The 24,425-nt window shown below is 35.6% G+C and overlaps 1 protein-coding gene across 6 annotated transcripts in view; it reads left to right on the forward strand.

Annotated features, from left to right (window-relative positions):
- Nucleotides 1-17,653, forward strand: part of INO80D (INO80 complex subunit D) — an 89,836-nt gene extending 72,183 nt beyond the window's left edge. For 5 of the 6 annotated variants that reach the window (XM_074191543.1, XM_074191547.1, XM_074191544.1 and 2 more), the window contains 2 exons: nt 707-864; nt 2,282-17,653. In XM_074191543.1, coding sequence (XP_074047644.1) covers nt 707-864; nt 2,282-3,450 — 1,327 coding nt within the window. In that variant the 3' untranslated portion in view covers nt 3,451-17,653. The remainder of the gene's footprint in view (nt 1-706; nt 865-2,281) is intronic. The other variant, XM_074191549.1, reaches the window with a different exon arrangement.
- The last annotated feature ends 6,772 nt before the right edge of the window (nt 17,654-24,425 follow it).

Genomic DNA, 24,425 nt, shown 5'->3' on the forward strand with positions numbered 1-24,425 from the left:
TTTATAATTTTTTGTAGTTTGATTGGTATGGTACTGAAAAAGCAAAATATATAATCTTATATATTATTTAATTTGGGTAAAAGTGATGGAAAGGATACCAGAGTCAGCATGATTAATAGATTCACAAACTGCTCTTTGAAAAGAGCAGTTTACAGTGAGTAGAGGAGAAAGAAAAGTTTTTTATTTTTCCTTTTTTTCTGTTCTTTTACCAAAAACCATTTAAATGAGGGAGTAAGGTGGAAATTCCTCCTTTTAACATCCCTATTTTATGTGTAAGAAATTTCTTTGGCCAGATTTCTATGTCTTTTGTTGTTCTTGTAGTTATGCCAGTTTAATAATAATAATAATCAAAATGACAGCCAATATAATTTTTCAAATGGCTTATTTAATGTAATTTTTAATATATATATGTCATTAATAACTGGGAAAATTTACCTCTTACCTATTTCCAAGTACTTATAGGTATTGAGCAGAATTTGGTTTTATGGAACTGCTCATTGTAGCCTTTCTTCCTCCTTGTCTTTTAGGGAACTGTCTAATTCACATGTATTCAAATAGGAAAATATGAAACTATTCATAGATTAGGGTTTTCCATGTTTGTGATGAATAACAGAAAACTTTCTAGGGATGAATGAATCTGTTTTAGTAACAAACATAAGAAATTGAGGGAAACTCCTTAGATCTGCGACTTTTTCTCCTCTCTTAGGAGCCCTTCCACACCGGAGCTGAGTACTGACGAGCTGCCTGATGACATTGCCAATGAGATCACTGACATTCCACATGACCTGGAATTAAATCAGGAGGACTTTTCAGATGTCCTGCCACGGCTACCTGATGACTTACAAGATTTTGATTTTTTTGAAGGTATATTTAATTCTTTGTTTTGATTATTATTTTTTAGGAAGCAAGTTCAAAAAATGAGTTGAAAAGGAAGGAAGCAGTTTTTTTTCTTTTTGAGATGTAGTTGTAGTTCTTATTTTTTTTTTAATTTTAAGGCAATGGGGTTAAGAGTGACTTGTCCAAGGTCACACAGCTAGGCAATTATTGTCTGAGGCCAGATTTGAACTCAGGTTCTCCAGGGCCAGTGCTCTATCCACTGCACCACTTTGCTGCCCTTCATAATAGACTTTTTTTTTTGGCAAGGCAAATGGGGTTAAGTGGCTTGCCCAAGGCCACACAGCTAGGTAATTATTAAGTGTTTGAGACTGGATTTGAACCCAGGTACTCCTGACTTCAGGGCCGGTGTTTTATCCACTGCCGCCACTTAGTTACCCCATAGTTCTTATTTTAAGTAGAGACTGCAAATTACTAAAAGTTGCTTCCACCTTCTTTCAAAGTTGTGGTATTTGTTTTCTTCATGATTGTAGTATTGTTTTGGTAGATTCATTGTTTGATAGCCATCCTTCTAGGTTTCATTTGAAATTAGGCTTTTAAATGTTAAAAAATAGTTTATTGTAAATCTTCAAGGAAACAAATACTTGTCCTAACTTTATTAATCAACCTTAGCTGAAATATATATTTCAACATTTGGGTTTGCTTTTCTGTCTAAAATTTTGTTCCTTTTAGAAATGTTCTTAGATATTGCAAAATATAACTTTTTAGTCATTGATTTCATGTCCTTTTGAATGTTTCTATCAGCCTTTGTATCAGTTTTTTCCTCCCTTGGGATCAGTCAAATGTCATTGGAAACAAAGCAAAATAGTTTTATGGATTTCAGTTTTATGAAAACTTTGGAAGTACATGGAAGATTAGAGAGTTGGAGAGTCAAGAAAAGAGTTTTAAAAGATAATCTATGAAATGAGCTGAACATTTAAGTCTTGACATGAAATATAAATGAATTTCTTTGTTCTAGTTTTTTATAGTTACCAGTCCAGTGGAGGAGTCTCAGCATGTAAGAGCTAAGAGCGGACCTCCCCTTTTGAACTTTTTGTCTCAAAGTTCAACTGATATGTTTGCTATGTTTTTTAATATTTGTATAATCTGTATCTCTATATAACCCGTGTGCAAGTAAACAGTTAAAAGTTTTGAACTGCTACTGAGAAGTTTGATTGTTTACTTTTATGAGTTGCGACATAGATTCTCACATAATAAAATTAAGATTCAAATGCCATAACTGTGTGAAATTTGATTGTGTTCCACAGTTTAGTATTTATTTTTTTTCTTGTTCACTTCATTAAAGTATTTTATTTCATCCTATTCTTTGAATGGAGTACTGTTTAAAACAGTTGAAATTTATTCCTCCAATGTCAGGTGTAAATTTCTTTTCTTTTTGGTTCCTTAGGTAAGAATGGAGACCTCCTTCCTACAACAGAAGAGGCGGAGGAGCTCGAACGGGCTTTGCAGGCTGTCACTTCCCTTGAGTGCCTGAGTACCATTGGAGTACTTACCCAGTCAGACGGTGTGCCAGTTCAGGAGCTTTCAGAGCGAGGCATTGGGGTGTTCTCCACAGGTACTGGAGCTTCAGGAATACAGTCCTTGAGTCGAGAAGTCAACACAGACCTCGGGGAGCTGCTGAATGGGCGGATAGTGCATGATAATTTCTCTAGTCTAGAGCTGGATGAGAACTTGCTCCGTTCTGCTACCTTGTCTAACCCACCCACACCCCTGGCAGGGCAGATCCAGGGGCAGTTCTCGGCCCCAGCCAATGTTGGCCTTACTTCTGCTACTCTGATAAGCCAGAGTGCGCTTGGGGAGAGAGCCTTCCCAGGACAGTTCCATGGACTTCATGATGGCAGCCATGCCTCCCAGAGGCCACACCCTGCCCAGCTGCTGAGCAAGGCAGATGACCTAATCACCTCACGACAGCAATATAGCAGTGACCATTCACACTCCTCGCCCCACGGAAGCCATTATGACAGCGAGCATGTGCCGTCTCCCTACAGTGATCACATCACCTCTCCCCATGCCACAACCTTCTCTGGTGATAACATGGCAGCTACCTTCTCAGCAGAAATGCCCATCATGGCGCAGCACTTGCTCCCAACCCAACTCGAGGTGCCCCTCAGTGGGGTGGTGAACCCCAGAACTCACTGGGGCAATCTCCCCGTCAACCTTGGTGATCCTTCTCCATTTAGCAACCTTCTTGGCGCAGATGGACATCTCCTTTCCACTTCCCTGTCCACACCGCCTACCACCTCGAACTCAGAGACCACACAGCCTGCCTTCGCCACCGTGACCCCCAACAGCCCCAGCGTGCTCCCAGGGTTACCGCAGACCAGCTTCAGCGGCATGGGGCCTTCCTCAGCCGACCTGATGGCCTCTAGCTCTCCTAAGCAGCAGCTCCCCCAGTTCAGCGCGGCCTTTGGCCACCAGCTGACTTCTCACAGCGGCATTCCGAAGGACCTGCAACCCAGCCACAGCTCAATAGCCCCTCCGACTGGCTTCACCGTGACAGGTGCCGCTGCTACAAGTACCAATAACTCATCTTCTCCCTTCCCCGCCCCTCACTGAGTGGCGTGTCTGTGCATTTGCAGGCAGGTGGGGACCGTGTGTTTTCTGTCTTTAGTTTCCTCTTTAGGCATCCCTTCCTGCTTCCCCTTCCTCAGCATTTTAAAGAACAAGGCCGGGGCCAGCGGGAAGCCTGGCCTCAGTGTTCACGCGTGCTCTGTCCGCTGGTGCTCCTTTCCTTCCGACAGGTTCACGTTACCCTCACGTTTTTCCTTAGCGGTTCAGCACAGTGACTGGATGCCATTGATTTTTAGCAGTGAGACTGAGAAATGAGAAGATACCTCAGATAACCAGTGCCCTTTACTACTTCCTAGGGTTCAGATCAATACTTTCCATCCCATTGCCAGATTTTATAAGAGGCGGTTCTGGATAGATTGCTGATTTACTGAGTTCCCATTTAAGAAAAGAGCTGATGGTGTGGAGAGGTGGATTAGCACTAGTCTGCTGAAACCCTGCTTTGAGGCTAGATTTACAATCTCAAGTAGGACAGTGCTTAAGAAGAAAAAAAATGTCTTTTGACCTCCTCTGTGTATGTCTGTCTGTGTGTGCTTGTGTGTATGAATGTAGAGGCAGCAAGCAACAGTCCCATATTTTTCTAATAAGGAAAAAAAAAAGGTTGTTTTGGCTTACTTTCCTCCTTTTTCCCAATTCCCAACCTTACTGAAATCCATCATTCTTTCCAACTGTATGCTAACTTGAATCTATTGATTAGTGAGGGAAGTGACTTGGTCATATGAGTTGCACTTTGTAAACAGCAGTTTTTTCTTCTGAAGGTTAGCAGCCCAAAGAGGGAAAAAGTCAAAAGAAAAATTTAATTGGTACATGGAATGACAGACTTAACAGTCCCAGGAAAAACTAGCCAGAATTACTTTAAGCTTCTGTGGCCTCACAGCAGTGTTTGTCAGGCCAGCCTTTGTTTTTAAATCCTTTCCATGAAATCTATTTGCCAGAAGTAATTGAACAAATTATTTTGATGTGTAAAGGAGAAGTCAAATGGATTTCAAAAATTGGGAATCTATGAATTCCTTAAGCCATCTATTACTTTAGAGTTTTTTTCATTTTCTTAATAGTGACTTTTTAGTAGGAGTTGTAAAATATTGAAGACACTTATGAAATCAATGTTCCAATTATGAAATAATTGTAATATCTGAAGGGTACACTGATAGTTTTTGTAAAAGTAAACCCAGAAATTAGAAATTATTCTTAAATTCACCTACCTCCTAATTTTATTAAAATAATTTAAATACTTAGGTGCAAGTAAATTTGAATTTTGTTAGTGTGAGTAGAATTGGACCTGTGTGGTGTTCTCTTTGCAAAGCAAGTTCAAGATTGGTTTGGGAAAATTTTTTCAAAGTTATAGGTTTATTCATGATTAGTGGGATTAAAACATTGGATGATTTAGTAATTAATGACTCCAAAATTACATACGAGGGTTCCCTATTGCCTGCTTTTGTGTCTTTTAAATGTGTGATGAAAGAGATTTAAAAAGCAATCTGCTTCCGCTTTCTTGCAGAGAGGTTTCACCATCCCATGAGATAGATCATTGGCTGTTTATTACGGAATCTAGTCTAATTTATATATTTAAAAAACAAACCAACCAACCAGGTAGAGCATAATCTTTAGTGAGGTGGGACAATAGGTTCCTTTGAGTCAGGGAATATTTGAATTTAATTCCTTCCAAATAAGTGAAGTTTTGGATCTTTTTTCCTACTTCATGTATGTATCTCTTTTTTGCCATGCTAGTTTTAGCCACTCCCTTCTTTTGAAAGCTTCTTTTCTTTGCTTTTTAAAGGAATGGCAGTGATCAGCGTGCACGTTGCTGAAACCATGTGCCTGAGCTTACGGAGGGGAAATGTCATGACTGTCTTTAATCCTTATATGCCCTACTTTAAAACAAGTATTTATTAAACTCTTTTACTTTTATGGGCCAAAAAAATGATTGTAATGTATTTAATTTTTTTAATCATGAAAAGTTGGTTGTAAGATTTATTTTTTGAATAACTTTGTCTTTTCAGATTGAAAAATTTCTAAATTATAAATTATGTTATGAAGCAAGATTTCTCACCATAAATTTATTCTGCAATGGTGAAGAAGACAGATAATTTGACAGCTTTTCATCAGTGAACCTTTTATTAGTGAGCTTTCCTTAATGTACATATTGGGATAATTGTGAGTGGTTAACCTTGACTCAGAAAGTGTCTTTTAGTTTTCTGAATTATTTTCCAATTTTCAGTACAGATTGAAGAATCATTGGATAATTTCAACCATTCCCATAAAGTTAGCTTAGTTCCCATTGTACTTAATAAAGCTTATTGCAAAATAACATGTCTTCCTCATTGCCTCCCCTTTTTGAGCAAAAGGAAATTCATAATCATTGTAATCATAAATTGGATTTTTTTTTAACCTGGCTCTTTGTCCTGTGCATTGGCTTCTTAAAAATCTTCAGTTAACAAAACCTGTAGTAAGTTGCACATTATGTTGTTTGCAGTTTCCTGTTGTGTGTGCATTGAAAAGCCCTTTTCTGCTTTCTACTAAGGAGGCATGCAATGATCAGGAATGTTGCCAGTTATAGCTTCACACCAAAAACTTTGAGTAAATTAGTGTTCATGTAGTCCCCTGTGCTGAGGCCAGAGGGAGGAACACCTTTAGAAAGCACTGGGGCAGGGTTGAAAATAGTGCAACCTCTTTCCTCTCATCTCACCCAGTTGAAAGATTGCATAGCTTTTGATTTGATTTGCTCTTGCCATTAGCCTGGCTTGTTCCCTTGGTTGAAAAGAGAAGTACATTTCTATAATACCAAGAGGTTAGAACCATTATCCTCTTGCCAAAGAGTCAGTGTAGCAATTTCAGTCTCTTGGTAGATATATTTATTTATATGAAAACAATGGAATAAAGCTTTTTTTTTCATTCCGAAAATCTAAAAATTAGCTACTTCTTTGGAATGTTTAAGAGGTAATACTGGCATCAAAAGCAAATCTTACATTAGGAATATGGTCCTCTTTGGGTGGAAAAGTGCTGGTATTTTAGACTGAGGTACACAATGCATAGTAGAATAATACCATGACACAAGAAGAGTCGCTTTGTTTCTGCAGTGGTTTGGGACCATTTGTAAAGGCCAGTTAGGTACAGTTAATACTAATTTCGTTTACAGAGTTGCTGCAGTTAATGGAAGTATCCTATGCTGTAGGAGTCAGAATCACCATTTCAATGTATGCTATCTTCTGCTTGTATATTAGATTACTAATCTAATATAGCATCTGAAGAAAAGTTGTATTGTCTCTCCTTTATTATCCCCACACAATAATAATAATAATAATAATTATTATTATTATTTGAGTTAAAATACTATTTCATTTCCTCTGTGGAATTGGCTTAGCATTTTGCACATCTGGGTAGGTTATGTAGCTAGTATACAGTTGTTCACAATAATGAATGGCGGTTACACTTAACCCACCAAGTAACAGACTATGCAATGGAAGGATTTTCTAATATTTGTTCTGTAGGTTATATAGTGAAGGATTATTTTCTTGAGTAACCTACCACATGTGGGAAAATTGCTTGTAAATAACTTTTTTGAGCAATTTCATGTTGGCAAGAAATGTGGTAAATGTATAAAATGCCCCTCCATGAGAAAATGATAATTTATTGAAAAAAAGGTAGTGGCTTTGGAGATCAAGTAAGAAGTATTGTGTGTGTTCTTTGTTTTATTTTGTTTTGTTTTTGGTGATGGTATAGCTTGTAGTTTAAGCATAAAGAAATCTAACAGCTTTTTTCTTCACCCAATAATTCTGTAGGGAATTTATTTCTTCCGAAGAAATGTTTATGTTGTTGACTGCATAAAAAGTTCATTGAGTCTCAAACTAGAAAGTTCAGAATGATCAGTATTTGTTTTCTTTAATGACACTAAACTTGAGCTCATTTACAGCCTATGATTACATTAATCCAGAGAGGGAAGTTTTATTCATTAAAAGGTAAGAAAATTAAATATTTGCTGCATATCGGTGTTCCTTCAGGTCAGTTTTCCTCTTGAAGAATAATTGCTTATATCAAAGAATTTATCTCACTAGTGACTTGGACCAACCAGCTGTATAAATTGGAACTGTAAACTTTGGGCACGTGTCTGTAAGAAATTATAGTCATAGTAATTTTGAAATCATAGATATTTCATTATGAGGAACTTCCCTCTCATTTTTTTCTGAGATCTTGAATTACATTAAAGAGGGAGCATTACTGATGGCAGGAATAAAACAATAGCTGTTTCTACCAGTTTTGAGTAAAATGTGTTAAGGGCTTGCAAAAAGAACAGGTAGGAAGAGTCACAACACTAATTGTTCAATAATTTTGCAATCCGTTTAAATTAATTGTTTTTTCTTTTAACTTTTAATGTCTGTAATGTTTTCTTTCTCCTGTTCCCTTCTAGCTTTTGCCCCTTCCTTTGAAAATGAAGTCTGCCAAAACTTTTGAATCTGGTATATTTTAAGGCCTTAAATGCAGTCCTTTTCTAAAGGTGGTTTACAGAATCCTGGGGTTTTGTGGAACATTTCTAAGGATACCTTAAAACAAAATCTAGTCATTTGGACAAGTTTCATGTTTGTAGACCCCTCAGACTACACCAAAGGTTGGGGTTTTAGGGTGGTCAGAATGATGCAGATAGATTCTTTTGTAATTGTGATTAAATGAGGTTTCCCTATATCAAACATTTATATTGAATGTCTAACCAACAGTATATTCTTTTTGGAGTAATTTTCTCTTGATTGAAAAAAAAGCTATATTAAATGTTTTTTATTCATATGTATATAGGCATATGTATGTATATACATACATATATACAGGTGTGTGTGTGTGTATGTACACACACATATACTATGTATGTATGGCAGATAAGAAATAGAATAGATGTTTTATTTGTTTGGAAGCAATTATCCTTCTCCCTGTCAATCTACATAGAAGTAGAACCATTTAACGATTTCTTCTTAATTGGATAATATATTATAAAATTCAGACCTATTATTTAAAAAACATGAGAGGAAATACATGTTAAGAATAACTTTTAGAAAGACTAGCTCTCAATGGATGATTTTTTTTTTTACTGGCATGCTAGAAAGGAGCTGAGTTTGTTCAATTAACTCTGTTGTTTTTCCTCCAAACATTTACTTAGGGAAAAAAAATCAGAAGATGCATGGCAATATGGACTTTTCCTTATTGCCAGTTGCTATGTCAGTAAATGCTGAAGATGAATTGATTTTAGGGAACTTTTTTCTAAACATCAAACATTTTTACTCTGTTTTTTTGGTTAATGGATTTCCTCACTGCTTTTCCTTTTTTTTTTTTGGTATCACCTGCTTTAGATCTCTCAGTACCTTGATGTTAATGATAAGGTGTTATGTGTCTTGTATTTGGTAGAAGGAAATATATTCTATATGGCAGTTTGGAGAGGGAATATGACATCATTTCCTTTTTTTTTCATCATCTCTTATCACTTGGGGATTTTGGCTAGTTTGTCTAATATGTTTTTTGATCTTCTAGAGTTTAGTCTTACAGAAAAATCTATATGAGAAAAACTTAGAAATCTATATATAATCTATTTAAGACAGCACAGTTCTTTTCTTTTTCTTCTGCCTACTTGCCTCTGCCCACTTCTCAGTAATGAAACACATACACAAAGTGTATGAGCTATACCTTATTCTGGTCTGAGTAATAGAAACATCTTTCACTTTTTTTTTTTTAAAGCTGGGGACCACTGAAGTAAGCTCTATATGCACCCAGAGTTCCCCATGGAAAATTTTCAACATGCAGTGCAGAAGGCTTCAATGCAGCTAAAATGCCACACCATTGCTTTTACTTTGGGAGTAGACTGATTTGCCCTGAAATGACTCCAATCTTCAGCATTAAGGTACAGTTGGTTCCAATGGATCAATGCTGCAATGATGGAAAGTTTGATACTTGTTGATAGTATCTTCATCTGCTTGGATGGGTTGAACCAGTTCCTCTGAACAGTGATGATTATTTTCACTGTACAGTTTGAGTATGTCTCAGGGATTCCTTGTGGAAATAAGGGCAATTTAATAAAAAATAACAAAAACTAAATAGTTTTAAAAGAAAATAAAGGTAGAATATCATCAAAGAGAGCGCAAGAAAGAGAAAACACATTGAGTTTTGTAGTCCACAGTGTCTTGCCTAGGGACTCTTTCTTTCTCCTTGAGGCTCTCCATCTCAATTTCAGCATACAGAATATTTTTCCATCACGCTCAGCTTTAAAAGTTTTATTTAAAAGTTCCCTTCCCTAATGAGCTTTCAGAATACTTATTGTAGATTTTAAGAGAAAAAGGTATATTAATTTATGCTATTAACATCACCTCATAAATTATAAGTTTTATACTAAAGCTGTATTGAGTGTAATGAATTATGTTTCCTATGTGTTTTAATAGCTATAAAATTATATACAAGCTTTTTTTTTTTTTTTTGGTGAAAAACAAACTAGTGAAGCACCTTTTTACACTGGATCTCTGCCGTGTCAAGGTGTATAGCTATTCTTTGCTACCTTGCAGATATATAAAATAAAATGATATCCTGCAGCCTCAAAATGTAGAACATCTTTTAGCCCATTTATTACTGCTCATAGAATTCTTGAGTATTTCATTCTTTAGTAAATGATCGTGGTTTACACTTAAGACGGCTAGAAGCTTAGTTACAGGGTAAATAGAAATACGAAATACATAGATCAAATAAAAACTCCAACTACTGTAGCTGGAATTGTGAACTAAGTTTGTAAGACCTCTTTTTTTTTCCTATGGATTTATTCTTTAATTTACAGTTCATTCTGTAAGTTGGGAAATCAAAAAGAGAGAAAATGTCAAATCTAGATGTTCTCAGTGTCTTATTCAGGAACTTTTTACCCCTCCTCACTAAGGAATTCCCACTGTGACTTAAAAATAGAATTAAATTACTTGTGTGCATGTATATGTTTGTGTTTTACACACATGCAAAAATATGCATTGGGGGAGTGTGTGTGTGTGTGTGTGTGTGTGTGTGTGTGTGTGTAAGAGAGAGAGAGAGAGAGAGGGAGAGAGAGAGAGAAAGAGATGAATGAGTGTATGTAGGGTAAAATAGAGAAAAGTAGCAACACAAGGTGATGGAATGTATTGTAGAAATATGATTTATTTAGTTGAGGGGATTGGACTTATTTTCTCATTGTCACTTGTATAAATACACCAAATTCTTTATTATGTTATGTTAAAAGGCTAGCTCTGATATCATGTGCATTTTATTTTAAACTTTTTGATTGACTTGCATTGTGCTCCATTTTAAAAAAAAAAATGGCATGAGAAATACCAGGCTCTAAGACACCCTTCTGTCCCCTCTTTTTTTTTTTTGTTTGTTTTTGTTTTTGTTTTTTAAAATGAGAGAGAGGAAATGAGGTGTTATTTGTATTTTATTGTGGGGTAGTGGGACCAGATATCCGTTGTAAATTTTTAAGTTAATAGTAAATTACTTTATACTCTGACTTTGAAAATATTGCCCATCATCCTTATTTTGATTTGACAAGTATTGTGGTAGGCATTTTTTTTTTAAAGAATGTCATTTTCATAGGTGACTGTTTTGTTTTCCTGAAGAGCTGGTGGGATCATTTCACTATGCTTCAAAGCTAGGGAGAGTTTAAATTATTTTAAACATATTTTTATCTCACCTGGGCTATCCATTTCAAATTTAAGACAATTTTATTTCCCATATTTTGTCTAAGGGGGGGATGATGATGCTTTCTCTTAGATATTTGTCTAAGAGTCAACTTCAAAAGAGACATTCCTATTTATTTTGGTTTTAAAGTCATTGTTCTCTTATACTTCACTGTAATATTCAGCAGTCTGAAGTAACTAAAACCATAGATGTTACTGAGTGTTTCATTCATATTTTTAATAATGAAAATCATGTATTTTAAAACTCTTTTAAAACAGCTTCTCATAAGACACAGATATTTGTCATTTGATTTTGCAGCCACGTTTTTTTCAATGCAGTCAAAACCTAGGAAAGCTCTGTATGTGGTTCTTTTTACAGTTGTACTTTTCCAGCATCTCCCAAGTTCACTCTCTCTGTGGATTTTTAAAAAATTTGTTTCCTGCATATTTCTTGTACATAAGCATGCAAATGAAAGAGGAGAGTTTGTACTGGTGCCATTCTCCCTTCGGTTGTTTGTAATGGGATTTACCAAAATAAATTCCCCATTCATCAGTGGAGGGAAAAAAACCCTTTTAATGTATATTTGTACAGAGATGTGTATATCAGATGTGGTGGCACTTTGCTGAATGTAAACTTGCCCTTGTCAATGGAAAGATTAAAAAGTATTATGTTTATTTATACATTTGTATAATCTAAATCTATATATACACGTATGTATATGTGTGTATATAGATAGAGCTATATACATATATTTCCCCAAAAGTGTGTGTATAATAGATAAATAGCCTTTGTTAACAAAATTAATATGTCAGCAAGTGGAGTGGGGTTCTAGATGAAATTGTAAACCAGACAAAATGACTAGGGTACATCATCATAACTCCCTAGGATAGTAGTCCCTTGGATTATAGTCTTGTTTCTGTTTATAATTAATTGATGCCCTTTAAAATGATTTCTATTGTTCATTTCCCCTGCTCCTTATTACCATCATCACCAACTGTTGTTTACTTTCATCATTTAAAAGCCAAATTTCAGCACTTGCTCCTCTCACTTTAATCACTTCCAATCTAGCCCAAAGCATTTGGTTCAACCACCCCGTCTTACTTACATAGATATCACTGTTGTTTGTTCCTCTAAAAGGCCTTTATTTCAGAGGTTTCCTAGAAAACTTAGTTCTCAGTAGCATACACTGCACAGATTTGGAAAGGTGGGTTTGAATTCTGCCTTTCTGAAACAATGTCCCACCAAGTTAGGAATTTTATCTAGAACATTTTATAGAGTTGTTGCTGAAAGAGTAAGAATTGTAACAGTTGAAGCTTTTTCTAAGTTACACTAGTGTCTGTAGAGAAAATATGTTTATTCCCTCCTTTATTTAAACTTGTTAATTTGACATTTGAAATTTTTGGTTCACATTAGAGTTAACTTGCCATTTTCACTTTCTTTTTCAGTGACAGTTAAAAACCTACTCAACCCCATGTAAGCCTCTTAAACCTGGGGGCTAATCCTTCCTTTAATTCATGTAGTCATTGTTCTTTAAATCCTCATCTCTTCTAGTGAAATCTCATTCTTATATGGCAATATGGCCTTTGATAGTCTCACAATAGTGACATTGAGTTTTATCTTTGCTGCAGTTTTATAGAAAACTTACATCCATTTATAATTGTGCCTTCGAAACTCTTATGCACACACAGAACAGTGTATATATACATGTTGGAGCATGTGTACATATACTAGCATATATACTCACACAGTATGTCTTTAGTATATATTATGTGAGTGAATATATAGATATTTGGAGACAATGAATAATTGTTCTCCTGATATATACTCATGCATATGTATATTAATATATGTATATAAGTAGTGTGGATATACTGTATATACACATGTATATGTATGAGTTTTGGATGGCAATCTTTTACATTTAGCAAAATGCTGCCCCTACTGGAATATTGCCCCTGCAATGGCAGGTGTATGTAACAAATTGTCAGAAATGTAACATTATAAAAATTATTTAAAAACATTTAAAAATTTTAAGTCATCTAAAGTCATTGGGAAATTATTTATTTATTATTTTTATTGTTTCCTTATTGTTGTTGTTATAAATTAAATCACAAGGGAAGCGGTCCTAAAAGTTGTCATCTATTCAAAGGGAGTGAGAGAGAGCTGGAGGTGCACTTGAAGAACTTTGTGTGGTTTTTCCTGTCTCTGAAACAGAGATGTGCTACAACCAGTCTGGTCATTTCAATTACAAAGACACCCTAACCTTTCCTTTACTACACTTTGTCTACTATCCCCTAGATCAATAGTGGTCCACCATTGGTTGCCTGTTTATTTCATTAATATATAATGATAACTAAAATTGATTTGACTGAGGAGAGTTAAATATTCTCCTCCTGCTGCAGGGAGAAAAATATCACCTCATTGTTACCTAGCCTTGCTCAAAATACACCTTAGAGAGTGTGGATTTCTCATGAAGCTGTCTGAAGCGAGCCTTTCATTTATTTAATTAAAAGTATCCTTCACTAAGAATTCTATTAAAGGAATTTTGAGACTGTTCATACTGGACATGGGTCTAACTCTTTGTTGGACCCACAGCCTCAAGTGTTTTTTAGTGATCTATCATGCTGATTGCAAGAACATTAAGAAAATTCTTAATTGCCATTTGATTGTATGATTGAATGGCAGAACAGATTACCTCCTCAAGACATAATAAAGAAGCAAGGTAGATGGACAATCGTACATTTCAAGATGTTACAGAAAACAGTGGAGTAGACCTTCAGACTGTCCTAGAGAGGTTTGTGATTCTGTCATTTGAACAGTTAGCCTAGCCACAACCAGATATCAGAAGCAACCTTGCAACAAACAGCCTCATGGTAGTTGTTTAGCTGCAAGAATGCGATAGAATATGAATCAATCTCAGTGGGGAAGCCAATAGGAGGCAGTGCATATGGAACAGTGAACGACAGCTTGCACACTTTCATTTTCTTTCTTTTTTTTTAAAGTAGCTGCACGGTAGCAAGGACTAGCAGTCCTGCCCCTCCCCCCCAGCCCCGAGCCTTCTTTTTCATTGTCCCCTTTCACCTTGGCACACAAAATTTGCTAACATGCCATACATTGAAAATGCTCACAGAAAAAATAATAATAATTGCTTAAAGGGAACATACAAACTTCAATTCTCCTCAATATTAGTGGTGGCTGAAAGCTTAGTTAGTATGCACAAAAGCCTGATGCCATTTGTTTCTGCAGAGACCGCTTTTAAACAGTATGTGGGAACAAGACGAGGAGAGAAATGGTTTTGGCCAGAGCCCCCAGTTCTGATCAAAATTCACACCAATGGCTTTTAAAGCAGGTGTGCTGGAGGACCACATTTTAGGAGCAGGTAGGCTTCTGGTTTGTATTTTCCCTTTAAACAGGAAGACTTGGCTCACATTTTCCATATATATATATATATATATATATATATATATATATATATATATATCTCAAATGAATGTACTGTATGACCATTTTAAAAAAATTTGATGAAATAATAATGGATTGGTCTCCTTTTGTTATCTGGTCCTTGTTTAATTTGTTTAAGGGTTTTTGTATACAAAAGTTTACATTTTTATGTATATTTTTCTTGTGTAAAAACTGATGTAATATGTGTATAAAAACACTGTATGTATTATCTGTATATAGTGTGACAAAATGATTTTTCTTTCTTTCTTTTGGATGTATTAATAAATCTTGCTGTGAAATAGCCTTGTTTTACTTTAGTGTGATTTCCATTATTGGGGATTTAATATAATTAAGTCGATATTTGTCTACCACATTTTTTATTTTTTTGTTATCTGAATAGATGGAGTTTAAATATTGGGCAGTGCACTACTGTTATGTATCTTTTAGTGTACTCTGGGCAAAGACAATAACCTCTTCATTCTTTTATAAGCCTGTCTATTCTTTATCTTCATGCTTCTATGATTGAACTAACATTATTTAGTGGTTGGTGACCAACTTAATGATGTTGCAACACTGTTCTCTAATATCTCAAAATTTACTTCATCAGACAGGATTTTAACAGGTACAAGACTGACTATAAAGGCTGCATGGTCCAAGACAAAAATTATTTTTTTCTCAAGATACAAAGTCTTTTATTTAAGTATGATGCAAAAAAAAAAAGCTTGCCTTACACCTCTTTATAATTTTAAGTGATTGTTGAATGAAAAAGTTATCTGCACTTCCTTTTTTTTGTGTGGAAAGCTTTTGTGTGCATTAAAAAAAAACATATAAAGGTTATGAAAGTTCCAGAGTGTCAGTTGGAAGAGACCTCATTGGAGCAATCCTTGTGACATTCCTAATAAGTGAATATTCAAACTCTGTTCAAAAATCCCAAGGGAGAGGAAAGCTTGCTTCTTCCCAAAACGACCCTGCACAATTTTGAATAGTTCACATGGCAGGTAAATTTTTCCTTACATAAAGTCTTAAGTTTTTTCCTTCCCCACTGCCACCCCATTATTCCTGTTTCTTGGTTAAGTAGAATCATGTCTGATCCCTCTTCCAAGAGACTGCCTTTTAAATATCTGAAGTCAACTTTCACTTTACTTCTTCCCTTAAATGATGACTTCTAAGTGACTCTAGGATCCTAGAAGTTGTTCCTTCAAGATAAGACAGTAGTTCCTATCAAACTGGAAAGATTTCAGGGATGGTAGTCTCATTATCAAGAGCTCTGTTGCCCAAGACAATTTGTGTGTGTGTGTGTGTGTGTGTGTGTGTGTGTGTTTGTGTGTGCGCGCGCGGGGGCACAATAGCAAATTTGCTTCTCAGACATAGACTGGTTATATTTGCCTCAAATAGAGGGAGTTTCCAAACTAATCAAGTTATGGCTGTCTGGAAGTAGACTAAGACCAGGTTTATAAAGTAATGTTCACAATCCTCATGAGACAAGATCCCCATAATAGACTCTCAATTGTGTTTGAGTGTGCATGTGTACATGAATGCATATAAGAACCTGCATTCATTCCATCCTTTTGCTACTGTCCTTTTTATCTTTAATGGACTGTAAGATACACACCATAGTTTTTCTATAAGCTCTAGTACAGGCTTGACATATATGAGTCCAGAGACGTGTACATTGGTGTAACAAACCAAACCAATGGCCCATTGCTGCTAGAGCCTCATTCATTTCCATTTTCTTCTTTTGAAACTTATGGTATATGGTGGGGATACTTGAAATAAGTGCTGAGCTTTCAGTAAAGAAAACATGGAATCAAATCCTTGTATAATTGTGGGAAGCTCTCTGGGCCTCAGATTCCTCATCTGCAAATGGAGGGGTATAGATGAGATGGCCTCTTAAGTTCTCTTTTAACTCTCAATTATGATTTTATGATCAACTCAGCCCTTCTCTACTATGTTGAGGTAGAATTGTTGATTTTTGAGCAACTGTTTATTTTTTTTCTGCCTTTGTATATTATGCTTTTCAAAAACAAAGTACAGACATTAAAGACTATATGCTAATTTAGTTTTTGGCTCGCATTTTTTTGGTTTTTGCAAGGCATCGGGATTAAGTGACTTGCCCAAGGTCACACAGCCAGGTAATTAAGTGTCTGAGGTCGGATTTGAACTTGGGTCCTCCTGACTCCAGGGCTGGTGCTCTATCCATTGTGTCACCTAGCTGCCCCTTGGCTCTGATTTTAAAAAATAAAAAAATCCTAATCTTATGTGACAGATTCATTAGCTTAATATCCTTAAAGTTAACATCTTTGGAATGGTAGCATTGGAATCTTATAGACTGGCAAGTGAGAGCAAAAATTAGAGTTTGGAAAAGAATATATTTTCTTTTTGCTCCTTGAATATGTTGCTACTTCCTTGCCCTTCTTTCTCTGCTTTGTTGAAATTTAGTAGCAATTCTTTTAAAAACATCAGCCTGCATTATTTGGAAACCTGCTATTTGCATTAATTTATACCCTTTGTGAATCTAAAGCTTAAGGCAGTATTAATCTGTTCCCTTTTTAAGAGCTGACTTACTGGGAAATTCCTTTTATCCAATCCTTTTCTACTAGAGTTACTTAAAAGCCATGTGAATGAGAAGCTGCCCGGCGGCTCAGCATTCTGAATGAGGGAACTCAGTGGTATGCTGGGCAATTTGACATTTGTCTATATTTTTGTAGGGTAAGAAAAAGGAAATATCACAAAGGGTAACTTACCTAAACAAGCAAGCTTCCTGCCTTTCAGAACACATCTAGTTCTTGAAATTCCATTTATTCAGATTATAATTGGGCCTGTCCTTTCTCTTTTTCTTTTTCTCCTGCCTCTTATAAAATACAAAGTACCATTTAATGGAGCAAAATATTGTAACTGCACTACTGTGTACTGGGGTGGAAAATCCACTTTGACCTACAAAGCACTACAAATTTAATATAAATTTAACAGAACAGAGTCCTGATATCTCCTACGTGTATGTCTAGTTTAATGAATGAGATTTATCACCATATCAACAACTAAGCTAGAAATTACAAATGACAAAATTGAATTGAAACAAAGATACTATTTCCATTATTGTATTTTGGGGTTCAGTCTACTGTGCCCCATAGCACACTTACTGTAAGTACAATGCGTATTAGGATAGAATTCATATCTTATTCTATTTCTCCTTAAAAATTTGAGGGCCAGGATCAACATGTTTTTGTATCCCCCACCCCCCAGAGGATCCAGCCCAGTGTTGAACTTTACTTTTTTCCCCACCTTAAGTCAACTTCAAACTATCCCTAAAAATGCCATGCCCATAGCTGTATCTTTGCTCATTACTAACTATCCCCAGTGCCTTTAATGCCCTTTCCCAAAGCTTCTCTTTCCTTTAGTGCACAGTTTGAGTCCTATCTCATTTGTTAGAGGGTCTTCAGAAAAAAAAATTCAGACATTACTGCTATGTCCCAGTAAGCTTTCCTGTACCATCTCTCCCATCTGGATTACCCTCCATAGTGGGTCATTTCTCCTGGCGTCCTTTGTCAATCTATGTCCTTTCTCCTACTATCTTAAGCTGGGCACTGTTGATCTTTGGTTCCTAGTTTGAACCCCCTTAGCCTGTACTACTGATACTCTCCTTTCTCTTTTCTTTCATGATCTTTTCAATATTATGCTACTTTTCATAATTGGGCTTAGAGCATCTTTTGTTTCCAGCACTCCAAATTTACTAAATCAAATCTAGAGATTTGCAAGCTTGATCTGAAAGGAAAAATGTTGAAGACCCCTTATTTACAATATCTGAAAGGGAATATTTTTTTTTAATTTTAGAAAGGTTTTATTTATTTTCAGTTTTACAATTTTTGCCCCAATTTTGTTTCCCTACCCCCCACCCCCCAGAAGGCAGTTTGTTAGTCTTTACATCATTCCCATAGTATGCATTGATCTAAGCTGAATGCAATGAGAGAGAAATCATATCCTTAAAGAAGAAACATATAGTATGAGATATAGCAGAATTACATAATGAGACAATTTTAAAAAAATAAATTAAGGGTACATAAGTCTTTGGTCTTTGTTCAAACTCCACAATTCTTTCTCTGGATACAGATGGTATTCTCCATCACAGATATTCCAAAATTGTGCCTGATTGATGCCCTATTGGTTATGAGCAAGTCCATTAAGGTTGATCATCACTCCCATGTTGCTGTTAGGGTGTACAATGTTCTTCTGGTTCTGCTCATTTCACTCAGCATCAGTTCTCTCAAATCCTTCCAGGCTTCCCTGAATTCCCATCCCTCCTGGTTTCTAATGGAACAATAGTGTTCCATCATATACATATACCACAGTTTGTTAAACCATGCCCCAATTGATGGGCATTCCCTCAGTTTCCATTTCTTTGCCACCACAAAGAGAGCTGCTATGAACATTTTTGTACAGGTGATGTTTTTACCCCTTTTCATAAATCTCTTCAGGGTATAGACCCAGTAGTGGTATTGCTGGATCAAAGGGTATTTATTTTTGTTGCCTTTTAGGTATAATTCCAAATTACTCTCCAGAAAGGCTGGATGAGTTCACAGCTCCACCAACTATGTATTAGTGTCCCAGATTTCCCACATCTCTGAAAAGGGAATCTTTTGTCTCTGGTAGCCTTTTACCCATGTTCAATTTACTCATGTCCCAATTTCTTAAGTATGTACTTCTATAAGATTCCTTTCATTGGACTTTATCTATATACCTATTTACTTGTTGAGCTTGGGGAAAACTCTGAATTAATTTTGTTATCATTTAGATTGTTTGCAGAAATACTGTCTTGGAATCTAATTAATCAGTTATTCAGGGACTAATTATTGGATCTGTTTGTTCTACAAACCACATAAATCTATCTAGATACTTTATTCTGCTAATATACATTGACCTGGGAATGATCTGGGGAGGCAAAGGAAAATAAAAACTTAGTATTCCTTTTAGTTTTGCAGCAGCTCTGGAAAAAAAGGTTTTGTGAGCAAAGTAGCCAGTATTTTTTCCACTGTACCATAGCAAGCCTCTTAAAAATCTATCATATTATGAAATATAGTCCAGTTATCTAAGTTGTGAGTTATATTCCTCCTGCAAATCTATAAACTGCTAACATTGTGGAGGTCAGCCTTATCCCTCCTTCAACCTGCTTTGTTAATCAGTCATTTCAGTGGCAACTATCTCTTTTATGATCTCATTTAAGGTCCGTCTACATTTTATAGAGGAGAAAACTGAGGGTCACACAGTTAATAAGTGTCTGAGGTTGAATTTGAACTCAGGAAAATTCATCTTCCTGATTCCAAACCCAGTACTCTACCCACTGGGTTAGCCAGCTGCCCTTTATAGTTTCATAGCCATAAATGCACTATAGGCAGTTGCATACATACAGAAGTGGGAAAATTTTTTATTGTTCTTTTGCACCCAACACATAGTGTTTGGGCAGGAGAGTATCCAGTGGAAGGTAAATCTTCATTAATATATAGGGGCCCTTGGGGCGGCTAGGTGGCGTAGTGGGGAGGCTAGGTGGCATAGTGGATAAAGCACCAGCCTTGGAGTCAGGAGTACCTGGGTTCAAATCCGGTCTCAGACATTTAATAATTACCTAGCTGTGTGGCCTTGGGCAAGCCACTTAACCCCATTTGCCTTGCAAAAACCTATGGGCCCATGGTGGGAAAATCAAATATTAGAGAGAGAAAAGGCAAAGTTCTTATTTTAAGCCATTGAATTAATGGTCAAGCACTAAAGAAAAGGGTTAAGTCAGTAAACTTTAGTTTCTGCCTCTTTTTCTGGGAACATATATAGCCCTAGTGGAACTACATAGTCAGGCTGGTAAATTATAGGCACAGGAAAAGATTGATCTCAACAAAACCAGCTAATCGTATGGACCAGGTACTATCAGAAATTTGGAACCTTGTAATTCCCTTTAGCTCCCATAATATTAAAAAAAAAGGCTCTGTGCTCCCTATTTGTGCTTCTTTCTCTATAAAAAAGGATGGACAGGTAGGTATAGGATTTAGCTTGGTGATCCATTGGGTAGGTAAAATGGGTCAGGATTCAGAAGGATCTGAGTTCAAATATGACCTCAGATACTTAGAGCTCTGAAACCCTGCAAAGTCCCTTTCTCAGCTGTAAAATGGCCATACTAATGGCATCTACTTCCCATAGTCTCTGTGAGGATAAAATGAGATATTTGTAAAATACCTAACCAATGCCTTACATATAGTAGGTATAGTATATAAATATAATTACTCTTACTAGGAAAAATAGACTGCATATTTGTTTCAAGAAATATTTTTTCTCTTTTCAATGGGATGAAAGGTAGGAAGAAGGCAGATTTTTGATTCTTTTTATTTTTTTAAAGAGAGGAGGGGGAATACAGATGTGAAATGTATACACTTTCAGCTGAGGTTATTTTTATTTTACTTAACAGGTTTCAACTTTGTACAAGAGAGCTCTCACAAACTGAAGATAATCTATAAATTCATGAACTGTAAAAACAAAATACATCAATAAAGCTGAAAGAGATTAAAAAATAGAAATAGATAGAAATACACAAATGGTATCTCACCTAGGATTCTTCATTTGGGATCTGTCCATTCCTTACTAGATTACAGGTTGGGTAGGTGTTAATTAATTACAATTAATTAATAATAATGATGATAAAACTATATCACTATATGCCAGCACTGTATTAATATTTTACAAATATCTCATTTGATCCTCACAACCTTTCAAGGTAGGTCTATTATTAGGTTTATTATCGGGTTTGCCTACTCTATCCACTGTACCACTGATATTATTTTTATTATCACAAGGCAAAAAACTGAGGGTGTTCTCATCAGTCTTATATTATGAAATACTTATGTTAAAATTGGTCTAGGTCTGGAAAACATTTTCTTTGAGAATTTTCAATTAATCTAGCATTATCCCATAGATCACATCTCTATAGAAGTAAACTGTAGCAGAGATAATGTTACTTAAATCTAGACTTGACAGTCAGATTTTTTTCAAATAACTCTTAATACTCTAGTTCATTTTTAAGCTAGAAAATGGATTGTTTTTTCAGCAAATAATCAACTTTTTCTTGAAAACTATATTTCTTCCTAACATAAAAAGTAGCTAAGAATCTCAAGGGAGACCCCAATATAAAGATATTCTTGCTTTTCAGTAAAAAAATATATTTTATGGTTTTCATAAAGAAAACAAATATATATATAAATAAAAGACAAAATATAAATGGCAAAATGATTAATATATGGAGAGAACAAATAGTCAAAGTCCTCATGCTTCAACATGCCAAATGGGCCTTTCCAAATGCAACAGAAATGTGGAATATTAAAATGCTATTTCATTTTTATTCTAAATTCCTTGATAACCCAATTGGGAAATGCATGTTTGATGATAGTTATGAATACTCATTCATTTGTATGTGTGTAACTTTTTTCCTTGGCTTAAAACAGAGATAATGACATTTCTTATAACCCTATTCCATTTTCCTGTAATTTCTTGACAGAAATTTTCCAAGGGGTGTTTTTGTTCCATTAGATAAAAGGAACAAAAACAGAGAAGACTGGACTGAATTGCACTGTGGATAAACTGTGCATCTATCTTTCCTAAGCTGTTGATGGCAGCTGATGACTTGGGCAGCCAATTTGCCCTTAACTAGTTGAGGATAAGGTGCTTTTCCCATTCTTTTCTGCTACATTTCTTAATCCTATTTTGTTTAACAGAGTAAGTCAAGTTGGTCAAGTTCTCTATGCAACCCATTATACCTAAAGATGAAGACTATGGGGGAAAAAGAACTTGTCAGTTAATCTTTCTGAAATATCTAGCGTATGCTGGCCATTATCCTAAGAAAAGGGGATTTCAAAGACAAAAGCAAAGCAGGCTTTTCTACTGGGGCCTTACAAAGGTATAAATTGAATAAAATTCTAGCACCTTTACCTGAATAAAGACCACTGAGTTGGAAAGAAGCTTAGAGATCATCTTTTAAGAGTCCTTACCCTCTTTATGTCATTGTTCTGTAACGTGTCTAGTGTAGGCAAAGGACCTTCCTTAAGAATGTTTTTAAATGTATAAGATAAAAGACTTAGGAAAGAAAGAAAAGAGATGCAAATGAAACTAATTATATTGAAATGGAGTTTTCAAAAGTTCAAGGAATCCAGGATAAGAGCTCCTCTAGTTCAAACCCTTCATTTTATAGTGACAGGCATAAAGTGATTTGCCATTTGTAACACAGTGAGAAGCAGAACTGGGATTCAAGGTCAGATCTTTTTGGTATATATAGATACAGATATATAGATATATGTAGATATATAGATATAGATATGTTTATACACATAGATATATACTTTTTTTTTTCACAAATTAAGGCAATGGGGTTAAATGACTTGCCCAAGGTTACATAGCTAGTGTCTGAAGTTGGATTTGAACTCAGATTCTTCTGACTCCAGGGTCAGTGCTCTATCCACTGCTCCACCTAGCTGTCCCACATTTTTCTTGGGTTATGCTTAGAGGGAATCTTTTGATTGAAAATTGGTTTTTTAATATATCATACTTTTATGGAAATGGAAAGGGGGAGAAACACTCCCTCAAGGACGATTTAAATTAAGTTATGCCCATTTTCTAGTGGAGTAAACTGAGACAAGCCAGTAACATTTCATGATGAAATTCAAACTCTGACATTTCATCCATACTACAATATCAGTTGCCTCAGTAGCTGGACAAAGATAAGATGTACTGTAAATTCTGAACACTCACATAATAGCACTGGTGTTTTTTCTTTTCTTTTCTTTTTTTTTTTTTGTTACCTATGTCTAAATATCTTCTTGCTTATCTCTGTAAGCTCAACACTAATACCACACTAACCACATTTTCCCCAGACAGGAGAGTAGTTCATTTTTATTGAACCTCAAAAGCTGGGTTGTTAGAAGAAAAGAAAGTAGCTTGTGGAGGTAGAAGATGTAAATTTAGCCCTCTGTGCTTTCGAAGATTTTGAGACCTTTAAAGAGGAGATTTATTTTAGTTACTTTTTCTTTTATTCTCCAGGAATCAAGCTGAGGGTAGTCCCAAGTCACCTGGCTTTTACCATTCTGAGTCAAAGAGATTTGTTCTGTGGTTTGTGTATCTCTTCCTTAAGGACCCCTCAGAGCTTCATTTCCATTGAAATCGCTAAGGAGATGTATAATTACAGTAAAGTCTTGACAAGGACAAAGCATTCATTGGCACATTCGTGCCCAATAAGGCATATCCTGCTGTGTATACTAGCTTAACAGTTTTTAACTCTGCATCTAAGTAGGTGGTTCTCCCCTTTATGTATGAAAAGAAAACCAATTTTCAACCAAAAGATTCCCTCTAAGCATAACCCAAGAAAAATTTGCATAACTCCATAGAAAGATGAGGAGAAACAGCTTAAAGTAATTGAAAGGTTAAATCTAAATATCCTCTTTCTAGTTTGTTTTATCTTTATTCCTTACCCCTGACCTTCTTATCAAGGTTTCATTTACTTTAGTATTTTTAAACCTTTTGTATTAATTAGATTGAGTGGCATAGTGAATACAGAACCAGTCTTAGTCATAAAAGACCTGGATTCAGAGTTCAGCCTTCTCTGAGTACTCAGTGTGCCTCCTTTGGGACAGTAAGTGGCAGAGAAAGTGTTGATCTGCAGAACAAGAAATTTCTCACCTGGAACTCCAAAATCACAGATACAGCTACATATGACATATATAAGCTAATATATATACATATAGGCATGTGTCTGTGTATGCTTATCAAGCATATTACTGTTTACAAAGTCCCTGACAACCACCTTGCTGCATAGATCCCTGTTTTACAGAGGACAAAACTGA

Source organism: Macrotis lagotis, chromosome 6 (assembly GCF_037893015.1).
Source record: "Macrotis lagotis isolate mMagLag1 chromosome 6, bilby.v1.9.chrom.fasta, whole genome shotgun sequence".
Lineage (NCBI taxonomy): Eukaryota > Metazoa > Chordata > Mammalia > Peramelemorphia > Peramelidae > Macrotis > Macrotis lagotis.